The 24787-nt window shown below is 35.2% G+C and overlaps 2 protein-coding genes and 1 long non-coding RNA gene across 9 annotated transcripts; all 3 read right to left on the bottom strand.

The window, feature by feature from the left end:
* Positions 1-656: 656 nt before the first annotated feature.
* Positions 657-6139, bottom strand: LOC111811436. 5 transcript variants are annotated; one of them, XM_023698280.1, is made up of 7 exons: positions 5945-6138; positions 5334-5441; positions 5056-5227; positions 4178-4254; positions 2187-4019; positions 1688-1838; positions 657-1534 (listed from the first exon to the last, which is right to left on the bottom strand). In XM_023698280.1, the coding sequence occupies exons 3-7, from the start codon at positions 5192-5194 to the stop codon at positions 819-821; spliced, it is 2916 nt and encodes a 971-aa protein (XP_023554048.1). In that variant the 5' UTR covers positions 5195-5227; positions 5334-5441; positions 5945-6138; the 3' UTR covers positions 657-818. The 5 variants fall into 5 exon arrangements, with proteins under 5 accessions (XP_023554048.1, XP_023554050.1, XP_023554049.1 ...); XM_023698282.1 differs by having other exon boundaries at positions 5334-5487; positions 5971-6138; XM_023698281.1 differs by having other exon boundaries at positions 5971-6138.
* A 984-nt stretch (positions 6140-7123) lies between these two features.
* LOC111811861 (protein LOW PSII ACCUMULATION 1, chloroplastic) lies at positions 7124-14383 on the bottom strand. Of its 2 annotated transcripts, none has more exons than XM_023698897.1 (6): positions 14360-14383; positions 11513-11880; positions 9564-10136; positions 9429-9479; positions 8644-8810; positions 7124-7542 (listed from the first exon to the last, which is right to left on the bottom strand). In XM_023698897.1, exons 1-5 carry the CDS (start codon positions 14366-14368, stop codon positions 8669-8671), a joined length of 1143 nt encoding a protein of 380 aa, XP_023554665.1. In that variant the 5' UTR covers positions 14369-14383; the 3' UTR covers positions 7124-7542; positions 8644-8668. The 2 variants fall into 2 exon arrangements, with proteins under 2 accessions (XP_023554665.1, XP_023554666.1); XM_023698898.1 differs by having other exon boundaries at positions 7124-7489.
* Positions 14384-16394: 2011 nt separating this feature from the next.
* LOC111811863 lies at positions 16395-17237 on the bottom strand. 2 transcript variants are annotated; one of them, XR_002817622.1, is made up of 2 exons: positions 17129-17237; positions 16395-16670 (listed from the first exon to the last, which is right to left on the bottom strand). It is a non-coding gene; the product is annotated as an uncharacterized LOC111811863 (long non-coding RNA). The 2 variants fall into 2 exon arrangements; XR_002817621.1 differs by having other exon boundaries at positions 16395-16627.
* Between the last annotated feature and the right edge of the window lie 7550 nt (positions 17238-24787).

Below are 24787 nucleotides of genomic sequence, written 5' to 3'. Positions count from 1 at the left end.
GTGGGCTTAAAGACAATATTTATTAGTAGTAGACTTGAGCTTGAGCGGTTACAAATGATATCAGAGCCAGACACCGGATGGTGAGCCAGCATTGGGTCAAATGGTATATGAGCCAGACACCGAAAGGTAAGCCAACATTGGGTTAAAGGACAATATCTGCTAGTAATGGATTTGAGCTGTTACAAATGGTATCAAAGGCAGATACTAGACAGTGTGCCAACATTGGGTTGTTCCAAATGGTATCAGAGCCAGACACTGGGCAGTGTGCCAACAAGGTCGGAGCCTCAAAGGGGAGTGAACATCAGGCGGTGTGCTAGCAAGGACGCTTAACCCCAAAAAGGATAAATTGTGAGATCCCACATCGCTTGAAGAGGGGAACGAGTGCCAGCGAGAACGCTGGACCCCAAAGGGGTGGATTGTGAGATCTGACATCGATTGGAGAGGGAAACAAAACATTCCTCCTTTAAAGACCTTGAAGGGAAGCCCGAAAAAAAAAGGCTCAAAGAAACAATATGTGCTACTGATGGACTTAGACGGTTACAGAATCGCATGTTATCCCTCAAGTTATCCCTCAATTAAATTCTATGTTGCTCCACTCATATCTATCTTGTTACGAACTCATAAGAACTCTGGATGAATCAAATACAAAAGTTGAATGATCAAAATAAAGCATTTGTTTCTATTATACCTGATGGGTTTTCACAAAATAAACATTAGAGGTTAAGTAGGCAAACTTAGCTAAACATACAGAACATAAAACAGAGGACCATCATTATTGATTATCAGATACAAAAGGTGAGAGAGTTAATGAATTATGATCATACTTTACCTGTCAATTCAACTACGGCCTCTTCCAAAAGCTCTTCCAGCAATCTTCTCTCTACTTGCTTCCCCAAATTATCCATTTCCATCCTCAGCTGCTCATCCCAATGTCTTCCCCCAACTTCTTTCCTGACTGCCCTTTCCACCACCAGGCCATCGCAGTCCCCAATGTCTCCTGTAACACATCTAAATTCCCCACAAACCCAATCCTTCAGCTTTACCATAACACAGTCCAATAATGTTAGTGATGTGCCCTCTGCAAAGCTGCTGTCATGGGCCCTGCTCGATAATTTGGCTCGCCTGTGGTCGAGTTCCTCACATGTTATATCCATCAAGGCAGCATTGACACAGTCGAACACAAGTTTCCTACTTGACCTCAGCTGCCTTCGCTTGGCCTCGAGCATCAGCTCTTGGCTGCTTAGATTGGCATATTTATCTCTTAGAGATGGATCTAGTGGATTTACAAGCGAATGCCATCTAGTAAACAGTAAGCCACATTGTTGTACTTCACTACTGAGGCCAGACAATGTAAGAAGGGCTTCCACAAGGCAATGCCAGTTTTGTTCTTCCTCTAGAAAAGTGGAAACTGGTGAAGATTTGAGTGCACGAGCAGATGAATCTGAAGAAGAACCATCCCAATATACACTTCGAGCAATTGATTCTATCGGTGGTGATTTGTCGATGAGGTTATTCTTGAATGGCATACAGAACTCTGTTCAGTTAAAGATTTATATGAGATGCAGATAAATACATGGACAAGTCAAAACAACTTCAGTTCTAGCCTACAAGTGTGCATTTCGTTCCTTGTTTCTTTTCTTCTTTCCCGTTCGTTTATTATTTATTTAGTTTGAGGGGGATTGATTACCCTGATTCCTTGGCTTCAAATAGCTGGAGAATTCTATATGTGTGTTGTCATCTTCAAAAAATGGTGTTTCCAGAACGGATATTGGACTTGGCTGCTCCTGATTTTCACCAACATTTCCAGTCATGAAAGGCCTTTTCACAGACAATCCCTCCTACAAATCATAACAAACGACCCTGTTCAATTACTATCACAATCAAATGGTTTGATTTATTTGGAAAAGAAAAATATTCATGAAACTACTGAAACAGATACAGGCCAACTGCGTTCGAGTTATTCGGCCAGGCACTTAATACAACTCCAACTCCCCATAGAAAACCCAATTTTGTCACAAGTTAGATCAAAACATTGAAGAACTTTGCAGCTTAACATATAAACAAGTTACCAATGATATGTGAATGGAATTTGAATTTGAAGAACTTTCTATGATTATGTATGTTGTGATATTTAGCATCACACAGATTATTATGCAACTATTACAACCACAGAAGGAAAGATTTACCTCGCGATGAACTTCACCTCCTCTTGCAACCACATTGGTTAAATGTAGGAAAGAAGTGCTCGATGAGCACCCTTCACCATCATTAGAATGAGATGCAGCATTACTCAAACCTCGAGAGTGATGAACGAAAGCTAGGGATGAGAGTGTCTCAGCACTACAAGATTTGGGTTCATCTTTTGGTTGATATCCACTACATTTTTCTTTATTTGTTTTCTTATTCCTGGTAAAGAACGAACTTGAAACTTCCTCATTAAGTGATGACTTAACACCCTTTTGCTTTGCTAGCGACTTTGAATCATCTGTTTTGATGGTCTCAAGATCTGATGCTTCAAGATTAAGCATGCCAAACAATGGAGAAGATCCCGGGCCAGATTTTGACCGTGCAAGCATTGTGGGAGAATCATCTAGACATTCAATATTTTCATCACTATTAAAACAGGGTTCTAACTCACTTGTTGTTTCATGTTCATTAACTTCATTATCTGTTACTGTCGATTTCTTTCCATCTGATAGTGCAAGCATCTCACCCAATGTACTCGAGTTTCTCCTAACACGCCTTCTCTCTTGATAGTTCCCATGTGATGTCATCATGGCCCATCTTTCCGACAGTCGCTTCTTAGCTTCTCTGCACACAGATGACTCTGGAGAACATGACATCCGGCTGAATGACGAGGACGAATATGGGCTACTATATCTGTTAACATATTCCCAAGAGTGGCGTGAAGAGGAAGACATGACTTCCAAATCACTCAGATTTTCTACTGCATAGTCATTCTCAGATTTTTCAAATGAACTTTCGTCACCAGTATAACCATTTGAAAACACGGAAGAAAGCAAAGTTTCATCCCTTCGACGACCCAAAAGATTGTCACACATTTTCTGAGTAATATTCCTTGCAAATTTTCTTGATTCCTTCACATCATCATCTTCAAATCCCTCATCGAAAGGCAATGAGCCAGGTGATGAGACTATAGGCTTATTATCATGATTCCTCCCAGGACTAGGCTTCAAAACCACTATTCTTGTTGGCTGAACAGCTATAGCATATTCATTAGTTCTATTAATACCTGGAGTAGGAGAAAGTCTAGGATCACTTTTGTCTAAAATAGCTGACTGACCCCTCTGAACTGGTAGCCTTGATTGTCTACAGCCTTTTTTCTCAAATTCAGTAAATCTTTCATCCCTAGAGACCTTTGAAGGTCTAAGAACAGTGATGCGCTTTCTCTCGGGGGATGGAGGGATGGACGGGAGTTCATTCAGATGCTGAGTAAACAAAGAATTTGGCTCCTGCAGAAACTTGACAAGCAAATCCTTATTGGAACTTAAGATTTCTACAGCATCTTGAAATTCTTTGGATTGGCGCAGTTTCTCATCTGTTGCCAGACATTTTGCTTCTACAAACTTCTGGCGAACAAGAGCCATCTTTCTATCATCCAGAATTTCACTTTCTACTACCTTCTTTGGCAGCTTTTCTCTAATATCATTTGTCTGTGGAGATCGCTGCCATATTTCATAAACATCTTTATATTCTTTCTGCTCTGAATATTCACTGACTTGACATTTCATTCCCTCTTCTAAGAAGTCACTTCGTTCCCTGCATTCTTTTGGCATTCCATGCTTTGCACTTCTACCCTTCGGATAACTTATTACATTATTTCTTTGAACAGATGAACCAGGAAGCTTCTGAGGGAGAGTTTCAAGCCCCATTAGCTTTGCAACCACATTGGGTGGATTTTTCGTACACTCCATTTCGGACATATCTTGATCTATAAGCATCTTCACAGGCGTTCCATTTGCTCTCTTTTTAGAAGCTCTCTGAAATTCAGGCACTGTCTGATCAATCCACCGAAATACAAAGTACCAAGATAGTGAGTTGTGGATGACAAAAAAAAATTATAAAAAGAAATTGATATCTGATTCTGGACCTCCATCTCTATATGACTAGATTTTGTGATAAGTGTTTATAAGGACAAGGGGAGCACAACATTTACCAGATTATCTTCAGTCTGATTTGTGGAGTGATTAAACATCCCTGCCACATTTGCCTGATTCCTTGGGAGAGTAGAACCTGCCAATAGCCACGTCTCTGTCATCCCGTTCACAATCAAAGAACAAAATGATGAACAAGCACTATAAGCACCAGAAGAAGTATCTGTATGTCTGGGTCCCACAAAGAAAACATAACGCTCACTAAAAAGAAGTCGCCATCGAAACAAATAAATGAATAATTAAGGAAGGGGATTTACACAAAGCAGCCAATGTCCCCTGTGAGAAAAATAGAGAGAAAAAGATTAGTCTAGAGGTCCTAAGGGAGAAAAGACCCAGGTGGTTAATCTTTTTAGGTTTTAATTAAGGTTTTAATAAAGGTAATCCAGAAAAAAGTGGTGGTAATCCAACCCACCCCACAAAAAAAATATTCTTTTCATTTCTCCTCTCTTCAATCCACTATCTTCTCTTCTTTCTCTTCCTCTCTACAGGCACAGCTACTTAAGGTCACAATCAGAAAGCAAGACTAATAATAGCCCAATCATGTGAATCGACATTGCCGATAGCTTCAATTGATAACAGGTCAAAGTCGCCTAGCAACGAATCAAAATTTTGTTCCCCTCCTCAAGTCCAAAAGGAAAAAAAAAGTCTTCTTTTTCCATATTTACGTTGGGCCTGAATCTTGGAGTATTTTGACCTTACCAAAGACAATTGCAAATCAAGGGGAAAGGGGAAATAGAATAGATGAGACGAGATTGGAAATTCGACTCAGTCAAAGAGAACCCATTAAATTCTAGCAATAGTTAAACAATAATGAAAGTTTAATAAGATAAACTTAAGTAATTTGAACAAAATATGGTATCCAGAGGAAAATAGAGGTCACCTTCACGATGTGGTGCATCAGTAAGAAGCTTGTTCCTGGAGACACCCGTACTCAGATCAAAGAGGTTCACCATTCTGCCCAGACAGCCAGGGAAAGGCTTTTCATTACTACCAACTTTTTTTCTCTGAATCCCATTCATCTCAATACCTTTACTCCCTTGGTTGTTGTAATGCTGAAACAAGAACATTTCATGGTGGATGGTCATACCCAGACAGAGAATTAAAGAACAAGAACATTTAATTGCATAAAAATGAGATATGAGTTGGAAGTATCCCAACCTGAATATTTTGGCTGCAAAATCGAGGATCTGTTTCTGAGAAGTTAACCAAGAACAGTCACCTCCAATGAGTTAAGCAGCAATGGAATTTCATGGTGGATGGTGGATTCTAAGAGCAAAACAGGCCAGAATAAAAAATCAATGTCTCGGGGGACCTACATTGAATTAACTGGTAACCACAAGATAAACATTCCATAAGAAAAAAAAGAAGCAACAGATAATCAAAATTAGGAAATGAACCCCTAATCTTGAGAGAAAGAGAGGCCCCAATAGGTGACCAAAAGCCGATAAAGCAACTTTTTACAGATTCAAAATCGGACTGAGCAGCGACAAGGAGAAAGGGGCAAAAGAGAAAAAAAAGGATAAAAAGGGAAGAATCTAGCTTCAAAAGTTGCCTGAGCAAAAGAAAAAAATGGAAAGAAAAAGGCGAGAGTGAGAGTGAAATCAGATTCAACTAGCATCAAAGAAAAACAGAGCCTTAAAAGAGCGAGATCGACGAGAAAGCAAAAGAAAAATACAGAACACAGCGACAAATGGAGCCAATTTTCACACAGCGTTTCTAAGTGAAAGAATCATGATTCTGACAGTTTGAACAAGAAGCTGCATTGTAACCTAAGAGATAGAGAAAGAAATGGAACCAATTTGGGGCCGTGAAAATGGCCGGAAAGTGACATTCCGTCGGAAAACTACCGCAAAACCACCGAAACTCCCCCGTTAAAGCCCTCTGCAACTGCAAGCTGGTAGAGAGAGAGAGAGAGAGAGAGAGAGAGAATTGGTCAGTGAGAGTGGACTCCTATACCCTCCGCCGCCCCCCTGCCCGTCGGACTTGAAGTGATTTCTTAATTCTAATTCATTTGTAACGTTCGATTACGGTTGAAAAACTTAATACGGCAATTATGAATCATGGTCTTCAAAATTCAGTTTTTTCAAAAGAAATTGCGTTTTTTTTTTTTTACTTTTCATAAATATATTACCATTGACGGTAAATTTATTAGAAAGTTGAACGAAAATTGAGATCAGGAACAATGTGCCAATAACCAATAATCGTGCCACAAGAACGGGAACAATGTGCCAATAACCAAGAATTGTGTCACGATCCAAATTTTTGTTATAAGTTACCGCCCCATTTATTATAGGTTTTGCTATTGTAATTACTCTTTTGGAGTACAATCGGTCCTACTTTATGATCCAACTATGAAACTTAATATTCAAAAGTTTTCTCGTTAAATTATAGAAAAGAATTTCAAGTTAAATTATAGAAAAGAATTTAGTTGAAATTTTGGCAAGTATTTTAAAACTACCATTGATAGTAAACTCATTAGAATGTTGAATAAAAATTCAGATCTCGAACACTATGACGATACAAATTTTTGTTATAAGTTACAGTTATGTTGTTGTAGGTCCTAATTTTCGTCAAACTTTCTAAAAGACTATCAAATGAAAATTATACTTTTAATTATAGCTGTGGATGATTGATTTTTATTATGACACCCGAATTGGGATACATGAATAAACAGAGACTACAGAGTACGTCCGAATGAGATGGATCTTTAGAATAAGATAGTTAAGAAATGTCTAAAAGAATTGAAAGTCACTGTCTATACTAACAAAGTGCACATTTCATAGTTAAACATGTTTTATTTGAAACAATTCTATATTGGACGACCTCGTAACATACTAAACAAATTATTAGACACTTTTAAAAACGTCAGAGACTAAATAGACACACGGAATGAAACTCTCATAAATGAATCAATCTAATGCCAAATTACTCCTAAGAAAACATAGCTATTTACATTGAATGAAAGTGTACAATCGCTTTATTACCATATACTGGGTGTATCTAAATACATATTCAACTAACTATTAACAGATTTGCATCCACACAATGTAATAGCCGGAGCAAATACTAATAACAAAGAATATTGGATTCGAGATCCAATATAAAAGTTACGATGTCGAAGAACGTTAAACCTTTGCCAAATTGAGTATAGCTCAACTGGTTTAGATATATATTATCGACCTATATTGTTAGAACACCCAAAAAGTAAGAAGTAAATCTCTGACCTGTATTTCGGCTGTCATGAGATTCGGTTCCATTTCTCAGGCAGTCGAGCATGACAATGGTGTTGGAGATGATTTCACAAGGGCAACATCCTGGATGGCTTAAAGATTATTACAAAACGCCTACTCCACTCCATCGTAAATATCTGTTTAAGCATAAAGTTGAAAACAAGAACAAACTAATACAATTTTCCCATTTGGAGCAAGAAATTTTGTAACAGTTGAATTATACAAAAAAGGGCCAAAATTTCTAAAGTGACAACATTATTGGCCTAATTTCTCAAAACAGTTGATTCCATATATATATATCTATATGTATGCATATGTATGTAATATGTATATATTTATCTATATACATACATATGTATGTAATATGTATATATTTATCTATATACATACATATGTATGTAATATGTATATATTTATCTATATACATACATATGTATATAGATAAATATATATATACATACATACATATATGTATATATACATATGTATGTATATAGATAAATATATATATACATATGTATGTATATAGATAAATATATACATACATATGTATATATATAGATGTATATATAGAATCAACTGTTTTGAGAGTATATATAGAATCTGAGAAATTAAGCCAATAATGTTGTCACCTTATAAATTAGGCCAATAATGATACCAATATTTATCTATATACATACATATGTATATATATATATGTATATATGTATGTATATTTATATATGTATATATGTATGTATATGTGATAAGAGATTCTGTAGTTCAACTAATAGGACTTCAATTAGATATGGGAAATTTGATGCCATCTCAAAAGGTAATACAAAAGGCATGATTATAGTTTCAAATAAATAGGGAAAAAAATCAATTTATACCTCAAGACTTTGGAGGTTGTATTACTTAAGACTCCAAATTAATAATTGTGTAACAAAAGCCCTAAACTTTCGTAAGTGAATCAAGTGAAATCATTCATTAAGATTTCGTTTCACAGCTATTAGTGCATAATCTTCACATGTGTGTGTATAAGACTCGTTTAAATGCACGGATTAACATAATAATAGAGAGAAATGTTATAATCAGATGGATCGTGGTGATTTTTCATTAATACGAATACTTTTCATCTTCTTGTTTTCCACTATTTTTTTCCCTACTTATTGAAGTGATTGTGAGTTGATTTTAGATGAAATGAAGTGAAAATAATTGCTAATAACTAACAGGAAGCGTGTGAAAAGAGCACTAACTTGGAAGAAGAGCTAGTGTTTTTCTTCAAAGAACTCTGCCATCCATCCCATCTAGAAGACCTGACCATAGTCCTTTCACAGGTGGTAATTGTGCAACAAGAGCATTCCATGGAGGATAGCCAACCCCACTACCACGAACACGGCCATCCATTCGAAGAGATAAATACCTGCAAGAACAAATATTAACACAGCAAGCTATGGAAGATAAGAAGAAAAAAAAAAAAAGATTAATTGATTAACTTTTGCAAGGTAAACTAGCTTTGGCATGGATTCAGCAAAAAAAAGTTTTTTCTCTGTGCAGCTTACATAAGATCCAACTATGGGGACTTCAAATTGGATAGCTCATGAATTATGGTTAACGAAACAGTATATTTCATTACAAAATTAAACCCGAAAAGTTTTTGGTTCATGTACTTTTAAAATGTTCATTTTGGTTCCTATACTTCAAAAGTAACCATTTTTGTATCCATTTTTAGTCAATTTCTTAATATGTAACCATAAGCTTGTACTAAAGGATTTCTATCATGTATAGAACTTATGTTTAAGTTTTGCAAATAGGGAACAAAATGGTCACTTTTTAAAACTACAATAATCATAATGGACATTTTGAAAGTACAAGAATCAAAATGAACATATATCGAAAGTATAAGAGCAAAAATGGGACCAAAGCAGTATTTATTTACTACCACAGCACAGCTTAGACTGGCAGTTTAAGAATTAAAGAGGCAACCATTGTAGTTCATCAATCAATTTGAAATGGAAGTTCAACGACGAGGATAACTTACACAGGCGAATCAGAGGAGACTCCAGCCAACTTCTTTTGATCATCTAACCACCTATTGTTCACAAGAAAAGGCAAATCACATGGAGGAAGGAGGAGGGGAGCAATGTGAAAATATATGTTAATTATAGTTACTTACGCCGACCACTGGGACATGTATACCGGAGTCAAGCGCCAGAGTCTTTTCCTTTTGGTGGTTATATCCTTCATCTCTTCACGTTCATCGAACTCAAAATTCAGTGAACTAGCATCTGTGGCAAAGGGTATGACTAATACCCCTCGTTCTAGAAGTCGTTCGGTGAAAGGTTCACTTGTTTTAAAAGCTTCCATGATAAAGGATTCGGGGCCAGCACAAATTACAAGACGAGCGATCCCACGCAGAGTGCTGATGGTAATAACTTTGTTTTGGTCCACTCGAAGCTTTAAATTGGAAAGGCTTTCTTCTCTTGACAGCCTTGCCAACTGAGCATTTTTTGCATTGTTCTCTCTGAAGTAAAGAAATGCGAAAAAGGCTACGGCTCCGAAGTCTATTCCAAGTCCATTTAGAATATCAGGGACTTCTTCAGCTCTTGATGAATTTGCCAATGCAGCAAGCAGTTGAGTGGTTGCTATCAGTCCTCCCAATGTACCACTGGCAATGAAAGTGAGATAAAAGAACATCCGAACAGACCGAAATGGAGACAGAACTTCACTTCTTATCTTGGCTGTGGAACTAAGAAAAAAAACAGATACTGTTACACAAAGCCTCATTTCAGATTGAATAACAGGTGTACTGAAAAAAAAGACACTGGGTTAGAACACAACCAGGCTCCGTACTCAACTCTCAACCCTCCGCCCCCAAAAAAGAAAAACCGTAGGTCTGATTTGATAACCATTCGATTTTTTATTTTTGAAAATTAAGCTTATAAACACTATTTATACCTATGACTTTCTTTGTTTTGTTTCTCAATTGGGTCCATGAATCTAAGAAATAGTGAGAATTCTTGCTATCTCTCAATTCGAAAATCAAGGATTTGAATTGCAATTGGGTCGTTGCGATTACTGGTTGAATATCTAATTGTCCAAGCAGTAATGATAGTATCTTATACCTGAACCGGTAGCTCATTTTTTCTAAGTAATGGGAAAGAGGACCGAAACATGTCACTGAAAGACTCTACTGAGACAAAGATGGGCTGTCAAAAACATAGAAACCCAGTGGGGAATAGATAATCTTGCTCGATAGGCATATTAAAATCAAGATTCAACAAACCCATTAGGAGTTCGTAAATTTTCTCTCGGACAAAGTCGAGCGCCAAGTCTCACAAGCGCTCTCCCATGTTATGGGGAGTCAATCCAGGCAAATACTTTCTAACAATATTTTTAAAATCCATACCAAGTTTTAACTAAAAAAGAGTAGATTTTAGAAGTTATTTTCATTTTAGAATTAGGCTAAAAATTCAAATGTTACCTTAAGGAAGATGAGGATCATTGTAGGGTGAGAAAGCAAACACAACTTTCAAAAAAAACAAAAACAAAAGACTAAATGATTATCAAACGAGAGTGTCAACACCAATGTTAGTAATTAGAAGGGAGACTAGGATAAGTTATTCTTCCAATTAAGCATTCCAATGCAGTTGTTAATCTAAGGGTTACTTTTTTAGTTTAATTAGTCCATAAACAGGACATTCTGGCTCAATTTGGAATCATTATACGCTGATCACATCAAACAGCTTGGCTGTCTATAGGTTTGAGCATACAAATCAAGTTGTGATCAGATAACATATATGAGAAAACCAGACAAGCTTTGTGGCTCAAGGCATGAAGTATGAAGAACTCACCATCTTAAATACTCAATTGAAATACACAAATGAGAAAATTCACATAAGAAGTCAGGCAAGATCCTCTGAGTTTCCATAAATTTACGTCGATTTTCGCCATCCAAAAGCAGTCTCATGAACAAACGCAAAATAACGCAAAACTACGAAAATCAAGCTATGGTCGAAAATCAAGTAATGAGATACAAAAAGCATAACAACATTAAAATCATCAGCAACTGTTGTTCTATTTCCATCCAAACGCTACAATAATAACAGAGAAAGAGAGAAAAACCTGATTTCCGGTTTATCAGAAGCCGAGCAAGTGACGGAAGCTAAATTCCGTCTCCGGTATTGAAGATAACGAAGCGAATCTGCTACACTAGGGCCAAAATTAAACGAGACCCGATTCCGATGAACATGGCAACAGATACGGCGGCAGAATTTGAGATTGCGAGCGTTATGACTGCGAGTGCGAGAGCAATGTGGAGGTCGACCAAAATTGTTGCAGGAGGGAATGATTGCCATGGAAACCACCATGATTGACCACTCCAGATACTTGCAGTTGATATATAAGGTAGTTTCCCAGATTATCAATGGAAGCAAATTTCGAAGGAAGGTCTCGATGGCGCCACGATACCCAGAATTTGCGGCACCATAAAGCTCAGATGACGAAGGTTGAAGAATGAAAGAAAAAAAATATTATTATTATTATTTTATTTATTTATTATTATTATTATTTTTTTTTTTTTTGAAGACTAACACCTCAATTTCAAGAATTCGTCATTTAGCCAATTTAGCCAACTTCAAGAATTTACTCATTTACCTATTTAATTCGGTTTCACAATTTCAGTGTCGGAACCTAATTGAGCTGGAAAAGAGGACAAGCATCACAATCTCTCATGGATTCCATAAAAAACTCTATTCATCCCTTTCTCGAATTCGCATGCCCATCCAATAAAGATGGGTTTGAGAAAAATATAGAGTGAGTTGTTGGATGGGCATACGAATTCGAGTAAGGGATGAATAGAGTTTTAACAATAAAAATATTTATGCGTGATTAATTTTTTTAATTATGAAACCTTTTAGAAATAAGTAGAGGATAATTAATATAATATAGTAGTTGAAGTCAAAACGATAAACAGTTATAAAAAAAAACTTAGAAAATAATACAATTTTATAGTTGTTTGGTCAAACGCTATATCAAGAGTTCAAGAGCAAACTCAAAGATCAAAGCTATACCAACTTAAATTTTGTTGGGACACATCACAATATTGAATACAATTTAATCCCTTACCATTTCCTGACACTACAATAAAAATGTTTGTAGGAGAGAATCTCAATCTATAAGATAAGAGAGAAGGAAACGGCAGATTTAAAAGTAAATATTAAAAATAAATTAAATTGATTTTTTTTAAAATTATAATAATATAATATAAAAATGATAAAAAAATTAAAAACTTATTATAAATATAATAATATTAATAAAAATAACATGAATAACAATTTTTTTAATTTTATTTTTTATAATTCAAATGACCTATGATGTATAAATACATTTCTATTTCTGAAAGATAATTAATAACCCTGCCATTTGTTACCTTTCCAAAGTTCTATTAGTCCATAATGTCAATTTAGCTGCCACATCATCACGTCGAGTACCTTATTTTAAGTTCTTCAATTTAACTCTGATTTGAGTGATTAAAAGAAAGTATTGAAATCGTTATTCACAACTTTATATTGTGGACAATTCAAAACACTGATAATTATTAATAATTAATAGTAGGTTTGTTATCATCAAACCAACAATTAATTAATTTGATATTGAGAGTCAATAAACCAACCATCTACCTACCTTTTTGTATGAGATAAACATTTCAAGAAAAATTCATAAAAACCTAAAATAATACACATGTCCAAATAAATAAAAATAGAACTATCACAACAACGGAGTAATGCAAGAGCATATTCTCCCCATATATTAGCCTCAATAAATTATGAACCATCACATGATTCATAAATTATAAAACAACAAATTTAGAGCATTTTTTTTTTTAATTTTCTCCAATTTTCTCCAATTTTGAAATCATCAAAATAAACAATTGAAAAATAATAAATTAAAAATGACGTAATAGCTCCCTCTACGAACTTGCCTTAAAAAATTATAAATAATATTATAAAATTCAAGATATATCAACGAATAATACCTAGCTTACTCCTTGTAAAAATATCAGCTAATTGATTATTAGAGTTTTACAAAATCAATAATAATATATCCATTTGTATTATAGTCCATTTTGCACTCGCTCCCTAATAAAATAATGTCTAATGTCAATATGTTTGTTTAGTTCTAAAATGATGAATAATTTTTTTTTGTTAAATTAATAGCACTAGTGTTATCACAAAACATAGGAACACCATCAATTTTTATTCCAAAATCACAAATATTTTATTTCATCCAAAGAATTTGAGCACAAACTAGCAACCAAAATATATTCCGCTTCCGCCGTAGATAAGCACTAGTGTTATCACAAAATACATACTATAAATTTTAATTCAAAATCACAAAAACTTTGTTTCATCCAAAAAATTTGAGCACAACTAGCAACCAAAATATATTCCCGTAGTAGATAAGCACTAGTGTTATCACAAAATATTTGAGCACAACAACTAGCAACCAAAATATATTCCCGTAGTAGATAAGCACTAGTGTTATCACAAAATATAGGCGCACTATCAAATTTTAATCCAAAATCACAAAAAACTAATGAATGACAACCGAATTAGCAATCGAAATATATTCTGCATTCGTATTAGATAAGACAACCGAATTTAGCTTTTGACTAAACCAAGAAACTAATGAATGACATTCCACTTTTACGATCAAGTAAGCTTTCCGCAAAATTCACATAAGAATATCCTACTAATTTAAACTAACATTTCTAGGATGCAACAATCTTAAATCAATAGTTCCAAGCAAATATTTAAATATTTTTTTAACAGGTAAATGAGATTCCTTAGGACAAGATTGAAACCGAGCACGAAGACATCATACACTAAACATAATATCGAGTTTACTAGCGGTTAAATAAAGTAGGAGATCCAATCATACTTCGATAAAATTTAATATCCACACATTTACCTTTTTCATCTTTGTGAAGCTTAGTGGACGTGCTCACGGGAGTTTTTACAATCGTACCTACATCGAAGTTGAACCTTTTGATTAAATTTTTAGTGTGTATTTCTCTACACATTTACCTTTTTCATCTTTGTCAAGCTTAGTGGACGTGCTCACGGGAGTTTTTACAATCGTACCTACATCGAAGTTGAACCTTTTGATTAAATCTTTAGTGTGTATTTCTCTCGATTTACGATGATACCATCCTTAAGATGTTTGATTTGAAGTCCAACAAAGAAACTAAACTCTCCCATCATACTCGTCTCAAACTCATGCATATATTTAAAAAATTCTTCACATAAAGAAGATTAGTAAAACCAAATATGATATCATCTTCATATACTTGCACTAATAACATCTCATTTTCTTTAATCTTAATAAAAAGAGCAGTGTCGAGTTTACCTATTTTAAAATCATTCCCGGTAAGAAAATTACCCAGTCTATCATACCATAGACATGACTTTTTCAACTCAAGGATGGTATCATCATAAATCAAGTTGAAAAATGCTCATTATGGCTTAAAACAAGCTCGAGCTTGGTACGATAAACTTAGTAATTTTCTTATTGGGAATGATTTTAAAATAGGTAAACTCAACACTACTCTTTTTATTAAAATTAAAAAAAATGATATGTTATTAGTGCAAATATATGTAGATGATATCATATTTAGATCTACTTCCTTTTTTAGGTGAATAATTTTCTAAATGTATGCGTAATGAGTTGAGATAGTATGATGAAAGTGCTTAGTTTCTCTCGCCTACAAATCAAACAACTCAAAAATGGTATCTTTAACAATCAAGAGAAATACACTAAAGATTTACTTAAAAGGTTGAAGAACACAAGATTGCAAAAACTACCATGAGCACGTAGCTTGACAAAGATGAAAAAGATAAATATGTTGACATTAAATCTTATTGAGGTATGATTGGATCTCTACTTTATTTAACCACTAGTAGACCAGATATTATGTTTAGTGTATGTATTTGTGCTAAGTTTCAATTTGCTAAAAGGATATTTAAATATTTATTTGAAACTATTGATTTAAGATTGTGGTATCCTAAAAATGTTGAGTTTAAATCAGTAAGATATTCCCATGAAAATTTTATCGAAAGCTTACTTGATCGTAAAAGTACTAGTGAAACTTGCCAGTACTTGTCAGTACTTGTCAATTGTCAATTTCTTGGTAGTTCATTAGTTTCTTGGTTTAGTAAAAAGCAAAATTCGGTTGTTTATAGGCCTTAGGAGAGACTCTATGGTATGTTCGAGGGAAGGATTGTTGAGAATTGTTGGGAGGGAGTCCCACATTAGCTAATTTAGGGAATGATCATGGGTTTATACGTAAGAAATACATCTCGATTGGTATGAGGCCTTTTGAGGAAGCCCAAAGCAAAGCCATGAGAGTTTATGCTCAAAGTGGATAATATCATAGTGGAGAGTCGTGATTCCTAACCTTCTCTGTAGTAAACATACCTTAAAAGATGTATTTGGATCACAAAAAAGTGACTACTTCATTCTCACTAAATCTAACTATAATATTGCAATGCTATTTTTTCATTCCTTAACTAGTATTACTGCTATTGATGTTCATGCCCTATAACCACTAATTATTAACAATTTAATATAAAAATTTGTTTATCTATTTTATTCATTGAATTTTCTCTTAGATAACATTTATTTTACTTAAAAAAACCTATGATTCCAGAAATATCATAATGTATAAACTAAACAGAGTACATTGCAGTGAAGTAACGACCAAAAACAAATAAACAAATAGAATAACTTAGGCCTGCATGAAATGAAGACTACTAAGAAACAGTAAGAAACCAAACTAATGAACATAATCTCCTAAAAATNGCCAGGGGGATCCTAATTGCATGTAACAATCTGTAAATGAATAAAACTCAAGTATAGATCTAATGTTCTTAGGGGAGGCAAACTTGATTCTTGAATGTATATTATTTTATGAATTAGGAAAATCTGTAACAAAACATAGTATTCATTAAATAAAGAACACATCACTATAATTATAATACTTAAAAATGAAAGATATTAGAAGTATGGAATCCAGACAAGAACAAGTTCGTTGTATGGTTATTTAATAAATTGATTCACAAGTTCAACTCAGTAAAACTAAAAGGTTCATCAAAATACATACCGATAAATTTTGTTCAGAAGATACTCGGTTCACGCATCAGCATAAACCACTGCTTACACGAAATCATCCTCGAAATTCTGAAATCAAGTAAAAAGAAGACTGTAGGAACTCGTACAAAATCTGAAATAAAAATATCGAGATATTTTCTTTGAATCATCGGATCGTCGTGCATAAAACAAGAGGTAAATTGAATATACGAATCGAATCGATCAACAAAAACATCTAATCCAATCTAATCGGCGAACAAAAAGAATCTGATACTCCTGATTATGAGACTGACCGATAACGATCCTTAGTTTAAAGAAGACTGTAGCAACTCGTACAAAATCTGAAATAAAAATGTCGAGATATATTCTTTGAATCATCGGACTGTCGTGCATAAAACAAGAAGTAAATTGAATATACGAATCGAATCGATCAACAAAAACACCTAATCCAATCTAATCGGCTAACAAAAAGAATCTGATACTTCTGATTATGAGACTGACCGATAACGATCCTTAGTTTAATGAACGATATTAGCTTAAAGTAATTAGGATAATATGAGGTTTCCCTATAAGAAAATCACCGAAACATACCTGCGTCATCTTACAGCATCGTGAGCCGCCATTAACTTCGAGCCCTAAAATCATCAAACTTCTCGTCAGAGCGATTTCAGTTTTAAAGAACGATGAACTTTCGCGCGCAAATTACGCGACTTTTCTACCCAAATATTTTCCGTAAAATACTAGTGGGCCGACTTTTGTCATCAAATGAAATGGTGGGCCAGATTTTAAAAAGAAAAGGCCCAAATCCAATTCGTTTAGGGTTTGGATCATTGTTAACTGATGTAAACCTAAGCCCATTAAACGCTAAAGCCTTTTAGGCCCAACTGAGCAATACGGCCCAGCCCATCAATGTTTAGGAGGGTTATTGAGTTGATGGTAAAATATATATATATATATATATATATATATATATATATATATATAGGTTATAGTAGGTATCCTCGATCGAAAGGTTGAAAATTCAAATTTCATTTAAGAGCAAATTGTAAATAGGGGTACGGGTATGGTCGATAAAGCTTAACATATTTTCAATCTCACGACTAATTTATGTCTCAAATTTAAAAATTTGGTTCACGACAAGTCATAATGTACGCTCGTTATCGAAAAAAGAAATCTTATGACTTTACAATGTATAAACAAACATTGTAACTAAATATGACCATTTCTTTTCCTTCCCTTTAAAAATTATTCAATAAAGTCGTCTTATAATACCCGTGACACGTATACCCACGATCCCTAATAAACAATAGATATTGATATTGTTAGACGAATACGACTCTCCACAATGGCCTTATACTAATGGAGATAGTGTTATAAACCCATGATTCATTCCCTATACCCGTGATACGTATACCCACGATCCCTAATAAACAATAGATATTGTTAGACGAATACAACTCTCTACAATGGCCTCATACCAATGGAGATAGTGTTATAAACCCACGTATACCCACGATCCCTAATAAACAATAGATATTGTTAGACGAATACGACTCTCTACAATGGCCTCATACCAATGGAGATAGTGTTATAAACCCATGATCATTCCCTAAATTAGTTCATGTGGGACTTCCACGCTCACCAACACCTCCCCTTAATCGAGGCTCGACTCTTTTTATTTTCGAGTCTTAGTCATCTTTTACTATGCCTTCGAGGAGCTTTGACTCCTTTTCTTTTGGAGTCCTTTGTATGGAGTCTTTTGTTCTACATTTGAGGATTCTATTGGCATGACTAAGTTTAGGGCATGACACTCTGATACCATGTTAGACGAACACGACTCTCCACAATGGTATGATATTACTTTGAGCATAAGCTCTCATGCTTTGTTTTGGGCTTCTCTAGAAGCCTCGTTCCAATGGAGATAGTATTATTTGGTTATAAACCCATGATCATTTCCTAAATTAGCCGACGTGGGACTTTCATCCACCAACAGATATAACTTCAAGATACGTTTATGGTTTTTTTTGTTGTACATCCCTAGATATAAACCAATCGACTCGTCATAGTTGACTTGTCAAATAATTTCTCGTCCGATCCGTTCGAATCCAAACAAAAGAAGTTGACTTTAAAAAAGCGATAGATCAAGAACATCTCAAAAACATATCACAATGAATGTTTACATGCTGCAGATATCATCCGCTTTAGCCCGTTACATATCATTATCAGCCTCATGGTTTAGAATGCGTCGTTTGGTAGTAAGAGGTTTTCACACTATTATAACTAATGTTTTGTTCCCTTCTCCAACCGAAGTGAGATCTTACAACTTAACTTCAAAGTTTTAATGAGATTTTTAACGAAGAAAAAAAAAAACAATGCCCCCATCAGTTTGTTTTGCAAAATTTAGGGTTTAGTTAGCCGGATACTGTTTTTGTAAATGTGTTCCTGAACTTAATGCTACTCTCGTCCAAGCCTGCGTATGTAACAACCAAACCTACCGTTAGCATATATTGTACGTTTTAGCCCGTTACGTATCGTCATCAGCCTCACAGTTTTAAAACGTGTCTAGTAGGAAGAGGTTTCCACACCTTTATCATAAATATTTCGTTCACCTCTCCAACTGATGTGGGATCTCACAGCTTAACGACAAAATTTTAATGGAATTCAGTGCATTAGAATGGTTATGATCACACCGAACAGCTCTAGAATTGTTCAAGAATCGAAATAATCATAACCCTAGCTAGGGTTTTTTGGTGTTATTTTGTCAACGGATTTAAAACGTGTCTGGTAGAGAGAGGTTTCCACACTCTGACCGATATGGGATCTCAGAGCTTTAACTCCAAAATTTTAATGGGATCCAGTGCATTAGAACGAGTATGATCCCACCAAACAGCTCTAGCACTGTTCGGGAATCGTAATAATCATAACCCTAGCTAGGGTTTTTTGGTTTTATTTTGTCAAGTGAAACCTGATAATTCAACTTGAGACAACTATGTCCGGTTTTGGACAAGAAAAAAACAAAAGAACAGGCTGACAACCAAACATGCTGCAGAGCTGCCTGAAGGGGTTTTGAGTTTGTCTGTCAGAATATAATATGGGTCAAAAATTCCATCTTTATCACATGTGGGTGATCCCATTCGTAGACATTACTTTTTTCTTTTTCTTTTTCTTTTTGGGTTTGTCATTTTCAGATTATCAGAATCATTTGCCCAATTAAGCATGAACTTCCTTGTTTCATCCTTTTCAATTCTCTTTATGCATGAAAAGTTTTGATGGTCACTTTATACCTTCTATGACGGGTAGTATTGCGTTAGGACAACGAGATCTTCTATATCTTTATGTTCGTTTACGTTGAAATTGAGAAAAATGGACAAACCCGACACCTATGTCGATTCCCGACAAAGTGTTGAATGATAAGCAATTGGGATGAGTGATGTGGTTGGACAACTCCACTTTCTATACCTTTCTACTGATATGTCATAGTCGAGAAGGTGTACAAACCCACCTCACTCGACCCCAATAAAGTGGAACAGAGAGTGATATGTTAGGATACGAGACATTTTATATATCTTTATAATTGTACGTCAAAATTGAGGAAACTTAAGAACCCATCAACTAAATCCATCCCGAGAATATATTGGGTAAATGAACAAACCCACCACCTAAGTCAACTCCAATAAAGTTGAATGATAAAAATTGAGAACCGTGATATGCTAGGACACGAGCCCTCTACATATCTCTATATTCCTATGTCATAATTGTGAAGACCGTCATAACCCACCACTGAAGTCGACTCCAATAAAGTTAAGCGACCAAAAAATTGGACGAGTGATAGGTTAGGAACAATGAAACCTTCTATATCTTTATACTATTAGTATGTCGAAATCTCAATCCGAACGAACACTTCCTAACACCCTTTTAATGGGTAAGATAGAGCAGTTCAGCTAAGAAGTTTTCGACTTTAATGGATAAGAAATTGGGACTATTGACGTGTTAAGACAACGAAACCATAGATATCGTTTGAAATAATCTCGACGGTGACCGTAGTTTAAAGAGGTCGTGTTTAACATCTCTAGAAGAGGAGATGGATCAACTTACCTAAAACCCACAAGGGTTCAAAGCTCTAATGAAAGGATTTGTGAGTGCAATAGAAAAAACATGGTGAATTAAGGAAGAAACCAATGATTTGATGAAAAAAGCAAGAGTTAGGTAAACAAATCCAAGACTCCTACCAACAAAACTGTACCCTTTTGGAGTAGCTTAATGGATTGAAAGGAGAGATATTCCATGATTATACTTGAATCATATCTTGTTTATTATAAAGTACAAATCAAGCAAGGAAAGACTAAGATCCTATCATGTGAGGTCCCACGTTGGTTCATGTGAGGTCCCATGTTGGTGTGGAACCTCTCCCTAGTAAACACGTTTTAAAACATTGGGGGACGGCCTAGAATGGAAAACCTATTTGTTAGCAGTGAGCTTGAACTGTTACAAATGGTATCATAGCCAAACATCAAGCGGTGTGCCAATGAGGACGTTGGATCCCAAAGGGAGGTGGATAGTAAGATCTCACATTGGTCGGAGAGGGGAATGAACCATTCTTTACAAGAGCGTAAAACCTCTCCCTGTTTTAAAACATTGAGAAAACCCAGAATGGAAAACCTAGAGAGGGCAATATCTGCTAGGTGAGCTTGAACTATTACAAATGATATCATAGTCAGACACGGAGCGGTGTGCCAATGAGGACGCTAGATACCGAAGGGAGGTGGACGGTAAGATCTCACATTGGTAGGAGAGAGGAATGAATCATTCTTTACAAGGGTGTGGAAACCTCTCCCAGTTTTAAAACATTGAGGGAAAACCCAGAATGGAAAACCTAGAGAAGACAGTATCGACTAATGGTGAGATGAACTATTATAAATAGTATCAGAGTCAGACACTGAGCGGTATACCAGTAAGCACGTTGGGTCTTGGAGGGAGGTGGATTGTAAGATCCCACATTGGTTGGAGAAGGGAACGAGTGGTGTACCAGTGAGGACGATGGGCCTTCGAGAGAGGTAGATTGTAAGATCGTCTCATATTGGTTGGAGAGGGGAATGAAGTATTCTTTATAAGGGCGTGAAAACTTCTCCCTAGTAGACGCGTTTTAAAATCTTGAAGAGAAGTTTGAAATAGAAATCTCAAAGAGGACAATATCGGTTAACAGTAAGCTTGAACTGCTACTATATATTATATTGAAAAGATAATATTCATCCAAAGATAGAGGTGCAAGAATAGCAGACAGATAACATGTGAAGGAACAATTATCTGAAGTTGCATCTTCAATGGTTTGTGAAGGCACTACAAATTTGGGCCCTTTTGATAGGGTTATTTCATTCAAGATTATTGAGTATCCCACGTGTTGTAGTTATGCCTTTTCTCTGCACTAAGTCTTTCTTCAAGTAGATAATGCTTGGAGAACTTGAGAATGTGGGGGTGGGGAAACCTAAGGGTCACCATCTACATAAACCCATATTTTCGTTCTCGTTTTCGGTTGAAAAATTACATCTTCAGTCCTTGAATCGAAAAATTACATCTTTAGTCCCTGAACTTTAATATAATTTTTAATGGGTCTCTTTTAGTCTTGAAATATTACTCTTTTACTCGTTGAACTTTGAGTTACTCGGGTGGGGAAACCAAAAGAGAGAACATGGGTCGCCATCTTCAAAACCCATATTTTCGTTTTTTCGTTTTTGGATGAAAATTTGCATCTTTAGTCCCTGAACTTTTAGTATAATTTCTATTCGGTATCTTCTAGTCTTGAAATATTACTTTTTTACTCACTGAATTTTTTGGTTAATAGGATGGAAAATCAAAATAGAGAGAACATGGGTCACTGTCTTCAAAACCCATATTTTCGTTTTCTCGTTTTCGGATGAAAAATAATATTTTTGGTCCCTGAACTTTTGGTATAATTTCTATTCGGTTTCTTCTAGTCTTGAAATATAACTCTTTTACGCACGAAACTTTGAGTTAGTGGGGTGAGAAAACGAAAAAAAGAGAGAATATGGGTCACTATCTTCAAAACCCATATTTTCGTTTTCTCGTTTTCAGATGAAAAATTACATATTTGGTCCCTGAACTTTTAGTATAATTTCTATTCGGTTTCTTCTAGTCTTGAAATATTACTCTTTTACTCACCGAACTTTGAGTTGGTGGTGTGGGAAAACCAAAAAAGAGAAAATATGGGTCACTATCTTCAAAACCCATATTTTCGTTTTTCCATTTTCAGATGAAAAATTGCATTTTTGATCCCTAAACTTTTAATATAATTTCAATTCGGTCTCTTCTAATTTTGAAATATTACTCTTTTACTCACTAAACTTTGAGTTATTAGGGTGAGAAAACCAAAAAAGAGAAAATATCGGTCACTATCTTCAAAACCCATATTTTCGTTTGTCTGTTTTCGAATGAAAATTTGCATTTTAGACCCTGAACTTTTAGTATAATTTCAATTCGGCCCCTTTTAGTCTTGAGATATTACACTTTTACTCCCTGAACTTCAAGTTTAGTTCCATTTTGTCCTATGATCTCAAAATTTTACCCTTTTACATCTTATTTTTCATTAATTTTTCGTCACTCTGAGTGAAAGCTAACACCAATGACGGAAAGCAAATACCGTAAAAACTCATAAAGGCTAGATGTGTAAAATGAAGAAATCTAGGGACCAGATGAAAACTACACTCAAAATTTAAGGATAAAATATATTATGTTCGAAATGTTTAGAACGACTTTTCAAATGCTTAAAAACCGTTACATTAAGTCAAGCGTTCATGTGGGCTGTTCTAAAGAATAAGTGTGTAGGAGACAAACAAGGCCATGCCATGTAGTTTCTATTTGTGGGCTTTTTGATACTCTCAAGCAATGCAATGCCCAAATTTAATTGCATATGACAAACAAATGCACTTTACATTATTTTATGTGAAATTGTTTTCTTGTCTAAGTTCATCATATTTCTCTCTCCCTTTCAAAAGCTAATAGGTCGGAAAAGCTATGATCCGGGAAAGTTAATAGGCTATTTCGCTAAACGAAAGGAAAAAATATGTACGGGTTGCCCTTATTGCAAGGGGCAGAGACAAGTAAAAGAATGTACTAGCCCAAACCCATCAGATATTGTCTGTTTTGACCCGTTATGTATCATCGTCAGGCTCATGGTTTTGAAAATGGTCTTTTTAGAGAAAGGTTTCCACACCCTTATAAGAATGTTTCGTTCCCTCTCCAACCGAGGTGAGATCTCACCATCCACCTCCCTTAGGGGCTCAATATCCTCGCTAGCCCACCATCTAGCGTTTGGCTCTAATACCATTTGTAATAGCCCAAGCCTACTACTAGCAAATATTGTCCACTTTGGCTATCACGTATCATCATCTGCCTCACGATTTTTAAAACGCGTCTTTTTAGGAAGAGGTTTTCACACTCTTATAACAGTGCTTCATTCCTCTCTCCAACCAATGTGGAATCTCACAAAAAAATGTCAACTAGACTTAGTTACGACTCTTGATCCGATTCAGCTAGGTTCTTCCATGCTTAGTTTCTAATCTCTTCGTGAAGAAATCAAAGGTTATAGATTCAGATCTACACCTCTACAAGTTGAGCTCGGGTGAGCAAAGAGTTAGATCTACAAAATTCATCGTTAATAGTAAATGAAACTCGTGTGGTGGTAACCAGAATTCCAAAAATACCCCTCAACTTCTAGAGAGGAAAATAGACTCGACTCTAAATCTTCGATGTAACGATGGGAGTTATAGCTCATAATGTCATGTTTTTGCATAATAAATGGTCCAACTGTTCTCTATCTACTACATGACATCATTTCCTATATCAAAATCATTTCATTGTTGTAAAATGACCTTCCTATTTTGTATGTATTATACACATACTATACTATATTTTCATAGCAATGTTCATGATGTTCATGATTGTGACACCCACAATTTATCCTATAGTTTTCGATATGATAAAATCTTGATTACGATCACGTTAACGATCATAAACACTGTTCAATGACACATTTTTCTCTTATACACTTGGATTGTTCACGAAATTAAGCTGTCCTTCTAGTCCGTCTCACATGTGCTTGCCTAACTCAAAAACATTTGAGTCATTGAAAGTTTATAAATTTCAGTAGTCAATTGTTGTCATGGTGTAGTTGGTTTTCATGTTAGTTTAATACCATGAATGTCTTCGATTCAAGTTCGACATCCCGTTCGAGCC

This window comes from Cucurbita pepo, chromosome LG15, assembly GCF_002806865.2.
Source record: "Cucurbita pepo subsp. pepo cultivar mu-cu-16 chromosome LG15, ASM280686v2, whole genome shotgun sequence".
Taxonomy (NCBI): domain Eukaryota; kingdom Viridiplantae; phylum Streptophyta; class Magnoliopsida; order Cucurbitales; family Cucurbitaceae; genus Cucurbita; species Cucurbita pepo.
The sequence above is the reverse complement of the archived record's forward strand: the minus strand, read 5'-3'. Positions and strand labels throughout refer to the sequence as shown.